Source organism: Abramis brama (genome assembly GCF_963993115.1).
Source record: "Abramis brama genome assembly, chromosome: 21".
NCBI classification, from domain to species: Eukaryota; Metazoa; Chordata; class Actinopteri; order Cypriniformes; family Leuciscidae; genus Abramis; species Abramis brama.
In genome coordinates this window covers 34,023,169-34,042,351 of record NC_139983.1, presented here as the reverse complement: position 1 = coordinate 34,042,351, position 19,183 = coordinate 34,023,169, and the positions used below count along the sequence as shown (strand labels likewise).

Below are 19,183 nucleotides of genomic sequence, written 5' to 3'. Positions count from 1 at the left end.
TCCATCTACCAGTTTCACACCATCTGTGACAACTAACAAACCAACAACCAGTTTAACATCATCTGAGACCACTAACAATCCAACTAATAATTCAACTACCAGTTTCACATCATCTGCAACAACTAACAATCCAACTAACAGTTTCACATCATCTGAGACAACTAACAATCCAACTACCAGTTTCACACCATCTGGGACAACTAACAATACAACTACCAGTTTCACACCATCTGTGACAACTAACAAACCAACTAACAATCCATCTGCCAGTTTCACACCATCTGTGACAACTAACAAACCAACAACCAGTTTAACATCATCTGAGACCACTAACAATCCAACTAATAATTCAACTACCAGTTTCACATCATCTGCAACAACTAACAATCCAACTAACAGTTTCACATCATCTGAGACAACTAACAATCCAACTACCAGTTTCACACCATCTGGGACAACTAACAATCCAACTACCAGTTTCACACCATCTGGGACAACTAACAATCCAACTACCAGTTTCACACCATCTGTGACAACTAACAAACCAACAACCAGTTTAACATCATCTGAGACCACTAACAATCCAACTAATAATTCAACTACCAGTTTCACATCATCTGCAACAACTAACAATCCAACTAACAGTTTCACATCATCTGAGACAACTAACAATCCAACTACCAGTTTCACACCATCTGGGACAACTAACAATACAACTACCAGTTTCACACCATCTGTGACAACTAACAAACCAACTAACAATCCATCTGCCAGTTTCACACCATCTGTGACAACTAACAAACCAACAACCAGTTTAACATCATCTGAGACCACTAACAATCCAACTAATAATTCAACTACCAGTTTCACATCATCTGCAACAACTAACAATCCAACTAACAGTTTCACATCATCTGAGACAACTAACAATCCAACTACCAGTTTCACACCATCTGGGACAACTAACAACCCAACTACCAGTTTCAAATCATCTGGGACAACTAACAATCTAACTACAGATGATCTAAAAGACAAGGATGGATTTATTAATCCCTCAAAAGCATCGTAAGTGTGTGGTTACCAGTGACTTTTAAAATTAAAATGACAGGATACAGGGTGATTTTTCAATTTTGCAGATTCGCTTTGGACAATCTGGAGTCTAAGATGGAAGAGATGGAACGCAACAATATAAGCAACGCACGGATTGTCTTGGGGGATGTTATTGGTCTTATTCACATACAAGACGAGAACACAGAAGCCAGAGACACATGTTACTCTTCAGATCCAGACAGGATAAACGTAAGACTTGAGAAACAATAAAACATGGTATTATTTCTCATTTATTATGCAATTTTTTTTTCACAGGTTACTGATTGTCAAAGTGACCTGCAGACAAACATTCCCTGGTCTGTAAAGATTCCCAGCGAGGCCTTTAATAAATCACGGCTGGAAAACCATGGACGCACGTTACTTGGAGTTCTACGGTTCAAAAACATGGGAAAGGTACTCACAATTAAAACATTTCAAATTCCATGTTTGAACATTTGAAGGAATGTTTATGGGACAGTTCACCCAATAAATTTAATATATTTTAACATTTACATTAATCTTTTTCCATAATGACACAAATATCTTGACCTGGCTGGATATTAGTACATTATGTCATAACCACTACTGTTATGATGCTTCTATTGTGTTTTTTTAATCCTCTTTGCGATTATAAATTGTTGTTTGAAAAGAGTTAAAAATTCTACTTTTGTGTTCCATTGAAATGTAACAGCATAAGAGACATTTATGTGTTAAAACTATTCTTTTAACAAATGTTTCTTGATCTATTCATCACACGTTTATATTTGATTTGCTCTATTTCTTATTTAGGATGAAACTAAAAATTACACTGTTTTGAACAATGAGGTTTATGGAATAACAATGAAGGCCAATATCTCCGACCTTACCAACAACATAGAAATGTTCTTTACACAGAAAGATCTGGTAATAAAGGTTTTGTTGTGAAACTTTTTTTTTTTTATAATGACCAGACACTGTGAAAGCGTAAGAAACTAAAAATGTTCTTATAGGTCGGTGAGGCGTCCTGCAGTTCTTGGGATGGCAAAGGTACATTTATTTATGGATGTATTGATCAGTTCCCAACAGCAAACCTAATTTATTTGATATATTTCATTCCTCGCTCTCTTTTCTTTGAAGGAAATCTTACATGGACGACGTCCGGCTGTGAGACAGAAAAAATCAACAACACCATAAAGTGCTCGTGTTCACATCTGACGTTCTTTGCAGTGCTGATGGTGAGAAGCTTCTCAGAGTTTCATTTAAAGACCTCATGAAATCAATATCAGAGTCTTTTAGTCCACTATATGCTAGTGAGCTTGTACAAGTTCAATAAAGAAACTTAACAGATACATGCATTTAAAATGTAAATATCTGATTCTTGCTTACAAGCAACAATAGGTTTTTAAAAATCATCATCTGTGCGTTTCTGTTGTTTTCTCAGTCTCCTCCAGATGTAAATGCAAACATCACAGCGCAATATGTGGATTCATTGAGCTTCATCACTTCTATCGGCTGCGGCATCTCCATGTTTTTTCTGTCCGTCGCTCTTTTCATGCATTTCCTGTTACGGTAGAGTCTCTTAAAATATAACATATAGTTACTTTAAGTTGAAGTTTTGAACATTCGCTTTTGCACCTCTTTTGGATAAACGTGTCTGCTAAATGCATAAATGCATGTTAGAAATACAGGTTGTTTTTATATTTGAACAGGAAAGCCAAATCAAATCAGGCCACGAAGATCTTGATGAACATGTTTGTGGCTTTGTTTCTACTGAATTTATCCTTTTTGTCAAACGAGAGCGTCGCCAACACAGGAGACAAGGCTGCGTGTGTCTTCATAGCGCTGCTCATGCATTACTCCATGCTGACTACATTCACCTGGTTCTTCATTCAAGCTCTTCATATGTACTTATGGCTCATCAGACAGAACATCACCATCACAAACTACATGAGGAAGATCACTGTGTTCGGCTGGAGTGAGTTATATGGAGAAACCATCTGTTATAGTGTTCACTTAAAAAAGTATATTGTGCACGAGACATATGAACTACTGTCATGATACTTTTATGGTGTTTTTGTCCTTTTCTTGAGCCGTTCCATTAAAGAACATCTGAGCACTCAACTAAATAATTTGTCTCCATCAGTGAGTTACCTATAATAATCCTGGTCTCTGTGTGCTTTCAGTGTTTCCGGCTCCAATAGTCGTAGCTGTTGTTTCATTAGGAGGATATAAAGAAGTGATTATAAACGCAACATCTGGAAAAACCACACAAATGTAAGTTGTTCTGATGTCACAAATGCATAAAATAATAATGAAGCTTTTAACATGTCAACATTGTCTCTTCTCTTCTAATTATAGGTGCTGGATTACAGATCCTTTCATTCACTACATAGTGAACATTGGCTACTACGCTTTAGTCTTCATCTTCACAACTGGAATCTTCATCATGATCGTCACTAAAATTGTCCAAGCCCGACACATAAAAGCGGCTGATGGCAAGAGAAAGACGTTCAGAAAGCAGCTCATGATGGTGTTGAGCTTGTTCCTGCTCTTCGGCCTGACGTGGGCTGTGGCGTTCTTCAGTTATGGACCGATGCTCATTCCCTCATATTACATCTTCACTGTGTTGAACTCGTTTCAGGGTGAGAAACAATCACACACATCATTTTCTACTGGTTTAGTAGAATGCTTCTATTTATCTGAACGTAATTGTTTATTTTATATATAATTATTATTTTATTAAATTGATATTTTATTCTTTTTAAAATATTATTTATTCATTTATTTATTAATTAATTTTATTTTATTCTTTTTATTGATTATAAGGGTTTATAATTGCAATGATTGTAACAATCAATTTGACCAAAAGCATTTGGCCCAAAGTTTATTTTTGGTTACATAAAAAAAATTATGCAAATTACTTTAAAGGTACTGTATGTAAGTTTTTAACTGTACTAAAGCATAAAAATACCATAATACGTTTGGAGATATTTAAGAAACATGCGTTCATATCAGTTCACATACTTGTTTCTCTGAAAAACAATGCTATACATTTAGTTATTCTCCTTTGAAAATGTGCGTTCTGTGTCTGAATGTCTGTCTTTGTTTTGGTCTGTGTGACTCCGCCCTCTGCCAGTTTACCCAATTATATTTTGGCAGCCTGGGTTGCCAGTTGGTGGAAAACAACACGTATTTCAGTCATGAAAGCCGGCAAACTAAAGGGGTCCGAAATCGAACCTTCTACCCATCCTAAAAAGCCAAGGCATCCATCTAAAAAGCTGTATGATCAAAAGTATACTAAAGCCGTATAAATATTGGAGATGCGCTTGAGAGATGGAGACAGCTTAAAATCCAGAAAGGTTTCAAAACGAATGCTGAGTTGGCTAATTTTCTCCTGTGTATATATTATTACACAAATATTACTGCATGAACTACATATTGGCACATTCTCCGAACTATTTGCACAGGCTACTTAGAAGTACTCTGCTAAATCAGCTCCATCTTCCTATCAAATCAGCCTTTTGTTTTGCAGAAATAAATGCAATAAAACTTCTTATACCAGATTTCATTTATAATTTCATATGAAAATATTGTCTACAAAAAAATATATTACTTTATGATTTTTTTATAATGCTGAAAATGTAATCAGATCATGGGGACAACCTTGCAAAGAATATATTGCATTGTGTATCTTTTTGCAAAACATTTGTCTTTCTCTGGCTTGAATAAAGTTATGCTTCATATAGAGAGATAATAATATAAGCCTAGATCACGCTAGATTTTTATTTATTTTTTCAAACACCAAACTTATCAACGCCACTTCTTGAAATGAACTTTTGCATGTTTTGTGATCAGATTCTCTCTTAAACTGAACACGACGCGTCTTGTGTGCGATACCTGTGAGTTTATCTAGCTGCATGACTCCCTTGTCCGGTGGTCGACCGCCTTCTGACAGGATTTGACTGAACACCGTCACACACCAGACGAGAAGAGCAGCGCCACGCCATGTCTTCGAACACATTGTTTTCTATGAGTGTACACATACCGGCAGCGCCACTCAGCGTCTGTTCGCGCCGTCCAGCTACTGTTCAAAATCCTGCCACACCATTTTAAATAAAGTAGCCTATGCTTTGTATAGAGAGCTATAATATAGACCCTCTCCAATATTTTGAATTTGGACTGCAATACCCAGTTCACCCACTAGCTGTCAATATTACATACTGCACCTTTAATGATATATTGAATGTATTTAAATGAGATAAAACATGTTTCTCTTACTAGTTTTTTGTTTGTTTGTTTTTTCAGGGTTTTTCTTCTTCCTGTATTACTACCACATTCACAATGATGTTACAGGAAATTTCTCTGATGATCCAGAAAGCTCCAGCTCCACCACAACCATCGTTTAATCCAGAATTAATGTTGTGGAAAATGTTTAAAATTAGAATAATTAAGGTTTAAGTCTTTGTCTCTTAGACTTTCTTAGACTGATGTCTTTAACTGGGCTGCTGTTTAAGGGGAAACTGTATTGTAACCAAATGTCACTTCTGAATAAGTGAGAACTGTTTAAAATGATGTATGTACATTAAATTATGACCCTAAAAAGGGCAACTTTACTGAAATCACTCAAAATAAATGACAAATATCTGTGATGATCGTTACTGAAACCGTCTGTTATTGTGGGAGAATTGAATTGTGCTGAATATCAGTGATTAGTTAGAAAACGAATTTACATTTTCAGGATGAAACTAAAGTCACATGCCTGTGGATTCATATATTTTCCTTGATCACACACATAGATGTGAAACATGTTTGGTTATGGAAAATGCAAGACACTGAAAATACAGAAATTCAGATAAAACCCATAAATCCATGATTTGCATGTCTGCAAATAAACCATATGCCAGTGTTCCAGCGGCTCTGAGCAGCGGATCATAATCGTACGGCTTCATATGTGAACGGATGAAACTCTCTCTCCTCTTGGACTGTAAACTTTTCATCTCAAGAATGTAATAAGAAAATGCTTTAAGATTTATTACTGATATCTGTTGAAAAGAAAATTCAACTTGTGTCTCTCTCAGGCTGTTTTTGGGAATTATGTCTCGACAAAAGCAGAATTTGCTGTGGCTGATGATCGTCTGTTGTGCTTCATGCCAGATAAGTATGTTGCTTTAAAAAATTAAAATGTTAACATTATTACATAGTGGCCTTATACGTTGTATTTGTGCAGCCAGCTCAGAAGACCCAAAACTCCAAGTCTGTGTGACATCAACAAATCCAGGTAGACTGTGTAAATATTACATATTTATTTGTTACAATCACTTTACATCGGTTGCGTTTTTTCATTCCACTCTTTGTCTCGGATTTTTAAGCCAAACAGCTAAAATAACCACCTTAATTTTCATGTAAGATTTGCGTCATCTGCTTCCATTTTTATTAGCTGTACAAAAACAGCCTGTTAAGCTACTTGATATTGTAAACTGGTATTAGATCATCATATTATATTAGGTACAGTATCTGTTATTGGAAGTACACCAGAGCTCCTCAAACAGTATATCAAGTAGAACAATTGCATACATACACAAATACATTTACTTTCCACAATCATATTCACAATCTGAGAGAGGTGTAGGGATGTCAAAATTGCTCAAAAATGACGTTTGAATATTCCCTCTAAAAAAACACATACATTCGAACTATTCGAACATCTGGTTGCACATTTTGTCAATGACGTGCATTACGTCAATAACAGGACAAATTAATACAAATTAATAAATGAACAGTAGTTTATTTAAGTTTAAACAAATTTGACAACGTATTACCTACACAAAAACAAGTAAATCAACTAATGGCCAAGACCGCAGACCTCACTCTCGCTCGCTCGCAGGCACTCTCTCTCTCTCTCTCGCCCTCACCCCACGCTCTCTGTGCATAACTGTCTAAATGAAAAACAACAATAAACAAATGTTGAGTGCTGATCAAGAGTTTTGTGCAAGCAATTTAAGGTCGCGACTCTTGTCGCAAATATAGCAGGCTTCATTCAGTGATTGAAACAAATATTATTAACATTAATTGAAGTTTTACAGTATATAGAACCGACAATGAACGCTCCGAGCGAGCTGTGCTGTGGTAAACATGGAACTTTTCCTTGACATGAAACGGTAAATAATCAAACCAGTGGAAGCCTGCAGTGCATGAAACTGCAATATCTATTCAGTCAGTACAGTAGCCTACACTTTAGTAATGTTTCTGTTTAACATTAAATAAAATGACCTGTCCCTGACCCCTCAGGCAGCGCGCCCACTCGCAAAGCAGACAGCCGCGCCTCTGCTACCGCGGGCGTTTTTCCACATTCGAATATTCATTTTCACAATTTTCATAGTTTTTTAAAACTATTCGAATATATATTCGAATTTAGAATATTCGTTGACAGCCCTAGAGAGGTGTACAACGTAAAATGGACTACTAGCACAACGACTTCCGCGTTTTACTTATTACAGCTCAGGCATTTCCGGTTTTAGATTGCATCTTCTTTTAAAAAGGACCCATATACAATATCTGCATTTACACTGTACTTGGTGAAACAACCGTTAGAAATGTTCATTTAGTTTTTTTCCTAACCGACGCCCGTCATTAACCAGTAACCGGCAAGATGTTATATTAGAATTGAATTATGTTTTGTTAAATTAGAATTAAAAAAAATTAGAATGCATAACAATCTCCACAACTTCATACAAACCTTTTTAGTGTGTGCCAGCTGCCCGTGCCTGTCACATCTGTCCTGTCCCCAGCACTGCAGATTCTGGACGCTTCCCTCATCAGACACACCCAACTCAAGTCTTGCAGTCTCTACTAATGAGCTGATGAGTTGAATCATGTGTGTTTGATGAGGGAGATTAGTGCTGGGTGTTACCAGGACAGGTTTGAGAAGCACTGGCTTAATGTACATTTATTTCTTGATCATATACCAAATAAATAGAAAAGTGAATACAAATCGTCTCGGTTACATATGTAACCTTAGTTCCCTGAAGAGGGAATGAGACGCTGTATCGAAACGCTGTGGGAACGCCCCTACGTGATTGTGTCGTGAAGCACGTATGGAATCAGTCCAATGGCTTGACGGAACGTCATAGGCGGATGAAATTTTAAAGTACACCTGTACCAACAATGTAAGCTTCTGATAGGCCAGTGTTTCCCACACATAGACTAATTTGTGGCGGTGCGCTAAGTTCACTAAGCTAGTCACATCCAAAGCAGTATCTAAAGTCCTTGCACTCTTACTATCCTCAATTAAAGTTTGGATGCGTGTCTCTAGTTCTGAAATCTTCTCCGTCAGCTTTACTATCTCCCTGCATTTATCACATGTAAATCCTGTGCTGACAGAGAAGGCTATGCTATACATGTGACAAGAAGTGCAAGTGACAATAAGAGGAGAAGATGACATGACTCACCGTGTTTGTTGACTGATCCTACTCACCACAGTTGATTGCTGGACTGGTATGAGGCACGAGAGAAAAAAGTAAAGAAAGAAAGAATACCCCGGAATAAATGCTGCCCTCAGAGAGAGCAGTTTCCCTTGGGCCCATAGGAGGATCTGGTGAGCCAGCTAGAATAAGGGATGCGACCGCAGACCCCCCTGATGGCTTAAGTAGGAGACCACTGATGTGTTGTCGGTACGATCAAACACATGTTGGCCCCTCAGGTCTGGGAGGAAGTATTTCAAAGCTTGAAACATGACCAGCATTTTCAGGCAGTTTATGTGCCACAAGAGATGATGGTCCCGCCATAGGCCTTGAGCTAAGCGACCACTCATGATATGTGAGGAGCTGGATGATGGCTGGGGCTGCTCCCGCTCTGCAGCCCTCGAGACATGAGCACGGCGAGGCGGGAATTTCAGGAACGCCGCCGCCTGCTTCTTCCTGAAACCTCACGATGACAGAATTAACTGCGTCATCGAAGAGGCCAGCAGGAGAGAGCAGGGCGTCCAGAAGGAAGCTTTTCTGTTTCTCCTTCATTCCTGCGAGGTTCAGCCAGACATGCCTCTCCGTGGCTGCCAGGGCTGCCATATAACGGCTCACTGACTTGGCCGTCTCCTTTGTGGCCCGGAGAGACAAATCTGAAGCCTGATGTAATTCGAGTGCTGACCTCCTCGCTTTCACTCATGTCTTTGAGTAGCCTGACCTGCCACTGAATATGCTTTACCCTCCAAAGCCGAAGTAGCTCTGAGAGGCTTGGTGGGTAATGCTTGTTTTTTGGGGGAAGATGCTGACTCAGGGGAGAGATGGCTCGCCAGTGTCTCTTCAGCTTATAACCGTATTGTTTGAACCCATGAATATTTGAATAGGTAGATGTATGTGGACTTAAGACATGGTATTAAAACTGGTTGCTTCCACGACTTTGATACCTCAGTGTGGAGGTCGGAAGAAAAAAACGGTAAGCACCGGCGTGGAGGCTGAACACGTGAAGGCAGGAAGCATTCATCTAGCTTGCTTCTCTGCCTGGTCTCTTGTTTATCAGCGGGCCAATAAATGCTTAGTTTAGCGACCGCACGAGTCATCACCTCCACGAGCTCCTCACATGCAGGAGACTGAACTGAGGCACTGGACCTGGCAGGTGAAGGCAGAGAAAAGGCCAGGCCCATCTCTGACCCGAGTGCCAGATCCATTTGCAAACCCCATGACTGGAACCGCCATGTATATATGTATGTACATGTATAGGTTTATAAATTAACAACAATATATTGGATCACTTTAATCTTTGAGATCCAAATGCACAGATATATCATTAAAATCAATCTCTTATATATTTCTTTGTGTCGAAGGAAAAGGAGGAAGTAAATACGTTCTGCATTTTAATGGAAGTAAATGGATGTGTGTCATCTGTGTTGATGAAAGATCAACTACTTTCAGACCATTGTCATACAATACCACTAACAATCCAACTACGAGTTTCACACCATCTACGACAACTAACAATCCAACTACCAGTTTCACACCATCGGAGACAACTAACAATCCAACTACCAGTTTCACACCATTGGAGACAACTAACAATCCAACTACCAGTTTCAAACCATCTAAGATATCTGGTTGTTGGATTGTTAGTTTCAAACCATCTAAGACAACTAACAATCCAACTACCAGTTTCACATCATCTGAGACAACTAACAATCCAACTACCAGTTTCAAACCATCTGAGACAACTAGCAATCCAACTAACAATCCATCTAACAACCCATCTACCAGTTTCAAACCATCTGAGACAACTAGCAATCCAACTAACAATCCAACTACCAGTTTCACACAATCTCAGACAACTTACAATGTAACTACCAGTTTCACATCATCTGAGACAACTAACAACCCAACTACCAGTTTCACAACATCTGAGACAATGGGTTGTTGGATTGTAAGTTTCACACCACCTGAAAAATGTAACAATCCAACTACTAGTTTCACATCAACTGAGACAACTAACCATCCAACTACCAGTTTCACACAATCTCAGACAACTTACAATGTAACTACCAGTTTCACATCATCTGAGACAACTAACAATCCAACTACCAGTTTCACATCAACTGAGACAACTAACAATCCAACTACCAGTTTCACATCATCTGAGACAACTAACAATCCAACTACCAGTTTCACATCATCTGAGACAACTAACAATCCAACTACCAGTTTCACATCATCTGAGACAACTAACAATCCAACTACCAGTTTCACATCAACTGAGACAACTAACAATCCAACTACCAGTTTCACATCATCTGAGACAACTAACAATCCAACTACCAGTTTCACATCATCTGAGACAACTAACAATCCAACTACCAGTTTCACATCATCTGAGACAACTAACAATCCAACTACTAGTTTCACATCAACTGAGGCAACTAACAATCCAACTACTAGTTTCACATCAACTGAGACAACTAACCATCTAACTACCAGTTTCACATCATCTAAGACAATTTACAATCCAACTACCAGTTTCACATCATCTGAGGCAACTAACAATCCAACTACCTGTTTCAAACCATCTGAGACAACTGGTTGTTGGATTTTTTGTTCCACACCACCTGAAACAAGTAACAATCCAACTACCAGTTTAACATCATCTGAGACAACTTACAATCTAACTACAGATGATCTAAAAAACAAGGATGGATTTATTAATCCCTCAAAAGCATCGTAAGTGTGTGGTTACCAGTGACTTTTAAAATTAAAACTTTCATTACAGAATACAGGGTGATTATTCAATTTTGCAGAGTTGCCTTGGACAATCTGGAGTCTAAGATGGAAGAGATGAGAAAAAACAATATAAGCAACGCACGGATTGTCTTGGGGGATGTTATTGGTCTTATTCACATACAAGACAAGAACACAGAAACCAGAAACACATGTTACTCTTCAGATCCGAACAGGATAAACGTAAGACTTGAGAAACAATAAAACATGGTATGATTCCTTATTTATTATTATAATAATCTTTTCACAGGTTACTGATTGTCAAAGTGACCTGAAGACAGACATTCCCTGGTCTGTAAAGATTCCCAGCGAGGCCTTTAATAAATCGAGACTGAAAAATCATGGATCTGCCTTACTTGGAGTTCTACGGTTCAAAAACATGGAAAAGGTACTCACAATAAATAAATAAAAATCCATGTTTGAAAATTTTAAGGAATGTTTATGGGACAGTTCACCCAAAAATGTACGCCCAATTTTCCCGAATACATTTACACTAATCTCTTTTCTATTATGACACAAATCTCTTGACCTCAGGTGAACTGGATATTAGAATAGAATAGAATAGAATCGGGCATTTATATAGCGCTTTCATATTAGTACATTATGTACACATTAGTACATTATGTCATTAATATTACCTGTTATGATGCTTCTATGGTGTTTTTTATCCTCTTTGCGATTATAAATTGTTGTTCGAAAAGAGTTAAAAATTCTACTTTTGTGCTCCAGTGAAAATGTAACAGCATAAGAGACATTTTTGTGTTAGAACTTTTCTTTTAATAAATGTTTCCTGATCTATTGTATTCACACACATGTTCATATTTGATTTCTCATTTAGGATGAAACTAAAAATTACACTGTTTTAAACAATGAGGTTTATGGAATAACAATGAAGGCCAATGTCTCCGACCTTACCAACAGTATAGAAATGTTCTTTACACAAAAAGATCTGGTAATAAAGGTTTTGTTGTGAAACTTATTTTGTTATAATAATCAGACACTGTGAAAGCAAAATAAAAATCAAACATGTTCTTACAGGTCGGTAATGCATTCTGCAGTTCTTGGGATGGCAAAGGTAAATTCACCAATGGCTGTATTGATCAGTTCACGTCATTAAAACCAATTTATTTTATATAATTAATTTAATTTTCTGCTCTCCTTTCTTCAAAGGATATCTTACATGGACGATATCCGGCTGTGAGACAGTAAAAATCAACAATAACACCATAAAGTGCTCGTGTTCACATCTGACGTTCTTTGCAGTGCTGATGGTGAGAAGCTTCTCAGAGTTTTAATTTAAAGACCCCATGAAATCAATATCAGAGTCTATAAGCTACAGAACTTGTAAAAGATGACTAAAGAAACTTAACAGATATAGGCATTTAAAATGTAAAGATCTGATTAGGGCTGTCACGATTACTCCGTTAAATTAGAGTATGGTAAGTGTACCTATTAAGCCCTCCAAAATCTAAGTCTAGGTTTTTTTTCCACAGATATTGACATGGTTTATAGGTAAAATAATTTGCTAAAATGCAAGATTTATGTATTAATTAGTTGATGTACATTTTAGAATATAAAATTAAGATATTTTAGGAATAAAGTCAGAAGTCTGGCATGGGCTTAATTGGTACTTAATTGGTAATTAAGCCCGCATGTGTTCCAAATAAGCCCACATCATCATTGATTCACAAAATATAAAAATGTGTTGATTTTAAAGAAGTAAAACATCAATATATTTATTCAGTGACAGAGAAGTAAAAAATATTCCTTTAGCTAATGTTTGATTAGAGCCCTGCGTGGGATGGGTAGGTGTTAGTGGCTGTTGGTCTGGAGCCTTAAGTTTGCTTGACTGGAGTTGTAGCTGGAGTCAAGCTGGAAGTTTGACCGGGTGTATCTCAGGAAGGAAGCCGAGTTGGGGCTCCATACTCTGGGGTTTTGGGGGGTCTCTTAGTGGGCCCCCCACACTGGGGGTATACAGCCTTAGGTCGGCTTGACTCTGGAGTTATGCCCGGTCAAAGGTGGAAGTTTGACTGGGTGTGTCTTTGGAAGGAAGTTTGGGCCCCAGACTCTGGGGTTAGGGGGTCCCCTATAGTTGGCCCCCCATGCCTGGAGTATGGAGCCTTAAGTCGGCTTGGTTCCAGAGTTATGCCCGATCAAATTTCCACAGGAAGTGACCATATCCCGAGAAGAAAGCCGAGTTAGGGCTCAATACTCCCAGCATAGGAGGCCCACTGGGTGACCCCTCCATGCCCGGAGTCCGGAGCCCCAACTTGGCTTGGGTCCCGAGTTTTGCTCAGTCAAAGCTGGACAGGAAGTGGCGGTATCTCAGAGCCGGACAGTCCCAGAGGCTCAGGACTATGGGGAATGTAGGGTACCTCTGGGAACCCATGCCCGGAATATCATGTCTTAACTTGGCTTGGCTCCCGAATTATGCCTGGTTATACATAAGGGGCTTTAGGACAAAACGGGCTCTATCTCATTTGAATGACTGTGTGTAATTTGTAGGCCTATCTAAACATAGTTGTAAATAAAGATAGTAAGTGAAGAATGTTTGTATAGGTTGGCATGAGTCAATGATCACACCGAATGTAAATAACTGCATTTAATCTGAACATTCGATAACTGCCAGCCGATACAGACTAGAGATAAAGTGAACTAGGCCACCGGGCATTCTGATTGGATAGGACAACACAGTACAGTGGCTCATAATAAACAAACTGCATAATCATTTAGCCAAACAACCTACAGTAAAGTAAGGTTAAAAGGTTAGTATGGTAAAAGCACACAAAGAAATGTTATCATTAAACACTTTCAGAAAATGTATTAAAGTTTGCAATTAGAGGGATTCCTCATTGAAAGACATAAGGTGGGCTTAAATGGTTCCACAGTGAGTAATAGTGAAAAAAGACAATGTTGTGTTGTGAATATGTTTACAAATATATGCATGGAGCTTAAATATATTGTGGACTAGTATCATAGTGTAGTCCACAATACACTATTGTAGTATCAATTCCGTATCCGTTTTGTGGTGCTGTACAATTTAAAGGAAAATGATATAAAAAGATAAAGTACTATTTGTTCATGCACAAAAAACAATACATGTATCTCTTATTTGACATAATATCAATGTAGTTACCAAAGAAATGGCTGAAAATTGCAGAAATGTGTTGATTTCTGAAGGGTCCCGAAACACCAACGTTTTGGGGTGACTTTGTGTGAGGTCCCCTGAGATAGCATGCACATGTGTGGGGCTAACTCAACATTGCCAAATGTGATTGGTATGCAATAAAGGAATGCCAGGAAAGTAACAAATCACTGGATTGATTAAAAAAATGAGCAGCATGAAATATTATTTTTGGGCTTAATGGGTACACTCAGCCTACTTGATTTAAAAAAAAAAAAATTAGGGGGCTTTAGCACATCACCCTAAAACCCCTATTCTGTTAAATCCCAAAAGTAAAATGTGCACGGGCAATTGCTTGAATGGTGGGTTCATTATTATTCTTAATGATTAAACAACAGTACAATGACAAACTTGCTTAAATAGGCGCTTGTATATTTCGCTTTGAAACACTGCCATCGTCTTGTGAGTCCGCTCCTCACTCTCGAGATAAATGAAATCTGACTTCTGCTGCTGATCAGTGACTCTCGTTCGGCTCGCGCTGAATTGAGCAGACACAATCAGTTTTTAATTGTTCAGCAGGCATTCGTTATAATAAATAATGTACATAAGATAATTGTTTATGATGTATTGTAACAGTGTTGTTTTATAAAACCATTTGATTACTTGCTAACAGGGTTTTAAAAGGGTTGTTTCCATTGTTTTCTCTGTTCTTTTAGTCTCCTCCAGATGTAAATGCAAACATCACAGCTCCATATGTAGAATCATTGAGCTTCATCTCTTCTATCGGCTGCGGCATCTCCATGTTTTTTCAGGGTGTCGCTCTTTTCATGCATTTCCTATTACGGTAGAGTATCTTAAAATATAACATACAGTTATTTAAAGTTTTTGACCAGTTGCTTTTGTTCCTCTTTTGCATAAAAGCTTCTGCTGGATGCATAAATATATGTTACAAATACAGGTTGTTTTTATATTCGAACAGGAAAGCCAGATCAAATCAGGCCACGAAGATCTTGATGAACATGTTTGTGGCTTCGTTTCTCCTGAATTTATCCTTTTTGTCAAACGAGAGCGTCGGCAACACAGGAGACAAGGCTGCGTGTGTCTTCATAGCGCTGCTCATGCATTACTCCATGCTGACTACATTCACCTGGTTCTTCATTCAAGCTCTTCATATGTACTTATGGCTCATCAGACAAAACGTCACCATCACAAACTACATGAGGAAGATCACCGTGTTTGGCTGGAGTGAGTTATATGGAGAAACCATCTGTTATAGTGTTCACTTAAGAAAATGTATTGTGCACGAGACATATGAACTACTGTCATGATACTTTTATGGTGTTTTTGTCCTTTTCTTGAGCCGTTCCATTAAAGAGCATCTGAGCACTCAATAAAATTGTTTGTCCCCATCAGTGTTATTTTAGTATTTTATTTTATTTTTTATTCATATTTTTTAGTTACCTATAATAACCCTGGTCTCCGTGTGCTTTCAGTGTTTCCGGCTCCAATGGTCGTAGCTGTTGTTTCATTAGGAGGATATAAAGAAGTGATTATAAACGCAACATCTGGAAAAACCACACAAATGTAAGTTGTTCTAGGGCCGTATTCACAAAGCATTTTATCTTACCACTAGGAGTACTCCTAAATTGCACTAAAAGATTTTAGCTAGGAGTTTTCTCTTAAAAGTTATTCACAACGCCTTTCAGACCTACTCTTAGTAAAGAAAAATGACAATCCTAAACTAAGAGTGAGTCTCCGTTGCTATGGATGACGTCATTACTCATGCACAAGCTTGACTGGAGTGACCACCTTGATTGGCTGATGATTGTAATGCGGGAATGATTCCAAACACCTCCCCTACGATGATGAGTGACAGGTGACAGGTCTGAGAATGCGTGCGCTACACAAGTAGTGCGAAGGACGGAAGATGATGAATAACTGAATAAATAGCCTAATGAATAAAGAGTAAGGCAAAACAAATAGCCTAGTAGCCTAATGAAACATATGGATTGATGCAATATCTTTGCAACATTATTGAATTAATCACTATATGCCTCTGCCTACGTTTGCAAAAAGAAGAACATTTTAATTTGATTCACAATGAAACGTTACAATTAGTTTACATGCAATGAGTAGCCTAGTTTTGGTTGTTGTTGGTGGCGTTATTGCATCCCTAGTTATGCCTACAATGCAGAATTGTTCCCTCGTGATTGGAAGCTCCGGCAGCCGCCGCATACGCATTTCAAAACATCACAACGTGAAATGCCACAAAAAGCGGTTTGTGAATAGGTCTTAGTGAGTTAGGAGTCCTCTCGACTTCTTTTAAGCTGTCCCAGGCTTAGGTGCAACTTTTAGGGCTAAAATGCTTTGTGAATTACTCTTAGTCAAAAAAATGAGGAGTCCTAAAGTTACGAGTGACACGCCCATTATTTTTAGGAGTTGCTCCTAAATTCGCCAGTTAGGAGCTACTTTTAGCCTTAAAATTCTTTGTGAATACGGCCCCTGATGTCACAAATACATAAAATAATAATGAAGCTTTAACATGTCAACATTGTCTCTTCTCTTCTAATTATAGGTGCTGGATTACAGATCCTTTCATTCACTACATAGTGAACATTGGCTACTATATCTTAGTTTTCATCTTCACGACTGGAATCTTCATCACTATCTTAACCAGGGTTGTGCAATCCCGACGTATAAGAGTGCCTGACGGCAAGAGAAAGACGTTCAGAAAGCAGCTCATGATGGTGTTGAGCTTGTTCCTGCTCTTCGGCCTGACGTGGGCTGTGGCGTTCTTCAGTTATGGACCGATGCTCATTCCCTCATATTACATCTTCACTGTGTTGAACTCGTTTCAGGGTGAGAAACAATCACATGCATCATTACATCTGGTTTAATAGAATGCTTCTATTTATCCGTACATAATTGTTTCTTTTATATATAATTATTATTTTATTAAATTGATATTTTATTCTTTTTAAAATATTATTTATTAATTAATTTATTCATTCATTTTATTTTATTATTTTTATTGATTATAAGGCTTTATAATGGCAGTTATTGTAACAATCAATTTGACCAAAAGCATTTGGCCCAAAGTTTATTTTTGGTTACATTAAAACAATTATGCAAATTACTTTAAAGGTACTGTATGTAAGTTTTTGACTGTACATAAAAATACCATAATACGATTGGAGATATTTAAGAAACATGGTTCACATCAGTTCACATACTTGTTTCTCTGAAAAACAATGCTATACATTTAGTTATTCTCCTTTGAAAATGTGCGTTCTGTGTCGGAATGTCTGTCTTTGTTTTGGTCTGTGTGACTCCGCCCACTGCCAGTTTACCCAATTATATTTTGGCACCGCAGAAAACAGCACATTTCATTCATGGAAGCCGGCAAACGAAAAGGGTCCGAAATCGAACCTTCTACCCATCCTAAAAAGCCTTGGCATCCATCTAAAAAGCTGTATGATCACAAGTATAATAAAATGCACTTGAGAGATGGAGACAGCATTCATTTTGAAACCTTTCTGGGTTTTAAGCTGAGTTTGCAAATTTTCTCCTTGATAGGCCAGTAATTTGCTATAGTTAGTTTGCTAATGTATCCAGGCTATTAGTAGGAATTAATATTCAAAGTAAATTCAACATTCAGACAGTACTTGTGTTCAGGGCCACATTAAGACTATAAGGGGCCCCTGGGCTTTAGCCCTTGAGAATCCCTTCATCCACCGCAACTATTATCAACATTCACTCAATCTTCTTAATCACAAAGAGCAAGTTATTAGCATTTTATTTTGCAGGAATAAATGCCATTGACAAAACATCCAAACCTATAGGTCTGTCATTTAAAATATACACAAATATCACTGCATGAACTACATATTGGCATATAGTCCGAACTATTTGCAAATCAGCTCCATCTTCCTATCAAATCAGCCTTTTGTTTTGTAGAAATAAATGCAATAAAACTTCATATACCAAATAACATGTTTCTCTTACCGTTTTTTGTGTTTGTTTTTTTTTCAGGGTTTTTTCTCTTCCTGTATTACTACCACATTCATAATGATGTTGCGGGAAATTTCTCTGATGATCCAGAAAGCTCCAGCTCCACCATAACCATCGTTCAATCCAGAATTAATACTGTGGAAAATACTTAAAATTAGCATAATTAAGGTTTAAGGTGTCTTTCTCTCTTAGACTGATTTCTTAAACTGAATTGTTGTTTAAGGGGAAACTGTATTTTAACCAAAATCATAAAATTTAAATACAATTTCACCAAAGACAAATGTTTATAATCTTTAATGAGTGAGAACTGTTTAAAATGATGTATGTACATTAAATTATGACCCTAAAAATGGCAACTTTACTGAAATTTCTATTCTATTCTATTCTTAAAAAAAAAAAAAAAACATGTACTGAGTTAGATTAAACTGGGAAGGGTCATAGCACTTGCGTATTGTTGTCCTACTGTTAGTTTAACTGCTTCTATTGTTCTCATTTGTAAGTTGCTTTGGATAACAGCGTCTGCTCAATGAATAAATGTAAGTTTAATGTAAATTAAATCACTCAAAATAAAAGTCCATGTTCCATGTATAAAATATAATCCATGTTCATGCATATGCGTGTCAGAGAGACAAACTACTGAACGTCTTTTAGAAAACAAATTTACATCTTCAGGATGAAACTAATGTCACATGCCTGTGGATTCAGATACTTCCTTGATCAAACACAC

At 37.6% G+C, this 19,183-nt stretch overlaps 2 protein-coding genes across 2 annotated transcripts; both read left to right on the top strand.

Annotated features, from left to right (window-relative positions):
* The first annotated feature begins 321 nt into the window (after positions 1-321).
* On the top strand, positions 322-5,724 carry LOC311072326 (adhesion G-protein coupled receptor G2-like). Its single transcript, XM_084097288.1, has 11 exons — positions 322-1,065; positions 1,137-1,299; positions 1,366-1,503; positions 1,879-1,992; positions 2,079-2,115; positions 2,206-2,303; positions 2,510-2,637; positions 2,778-3,043; positions 3,252-3,342; positions 3,427-3,710; positions 5,374-5,724. Exons 2-11 carry the CDS (start codon positions 1,165-1,167, stop codon positions 5,472-5,474), a joined length of 1,392 nt encoding a protein of 463 aa, XP_083953414.1. The 5' UTR covers positions 322-1,065; positions 1,137-1,164; the 3' UTR covers positions 5,475-5,724.
* A 5,211-nt stretch (positions 5,725-10,935) lies between these two features.
* On the top strand, positions 10,936-19,039 carry LOC311072327 (adhesion G-protein coupled receptor G6-like). The gene is made up of 11 exons (XM_084097289.1): positions 10,936-11,264; positions 11,342-11,504; positions 11,572-11,709; positions 12,160-12,273; positions 12,360-12,396; positions 12,492-12,592; positions 15,162-15,289; positions 15,425-15,690; positions 15,939-16,029; positions 17,021-17,304; positions 18,478-19,039. The coding sequence occupies exons 2-11, from the start codon at positions 11,370-11,372 to the stop codon at positions 18,606-18,608; spliced, it is 1,425 nt and encodes a 474-aa protein (XP_083953415.1). The 5' UTR covers positions 10,936-11,264; positions 11,342-11,369; the 3' UTR covers positions 18,609-19,039.
* The last annotated feature ends 144 nt before the right edge of the window (positions 19,040-19,183 follow it).

Excerpts from the sequence above, each read along its gene's own strand:
- LOC311072326 (XM_084097288.1), top strand. The coding sequence starts at position 1,165 with ATGGAAGAGATGGAACGCAACAATATAAGCAACGCACGGATTGTCTTG. Across the intron at positions 2,116-2,205 it reads CAGTTCTTGGGATGGCAAAG|GAAATCTTACATGGACGACG; the intron begins GTACATTTATTT and ends TTTTCTTTGAAG. Across the intron at positions 3,711-5,373 it reads TGTGTTGAACTCGTTTCAGG|GGTTTTTCTTCTTCCTGTAT; the intron begins GTGAGAAACAAT and ends TTGTTTTTTCAG.
- LOC311072327 (XM_084097289.1), top strand. The coding sequence starts at position 11,370 with ATGGAAGAGATGAGAAAAAACAATATAAGCAACGCACGGATTGTCTTG. Across the intron at positions 12,397-12,491 it reads CAGTTCTTGGGATGGCAAAG|GATATCTTACATGGACGATA; the intron begins GTAAATTCACCA and ends CTTTCTTCAAAG. Across the intron at positions 15,691-15,938 it reads GATCACCGTGTTTGGCTGGA|TGTTTCCGGCTCCAATGGTC; the intron begins GTGAGTTATATG and ends GTGTGCTTTCAG.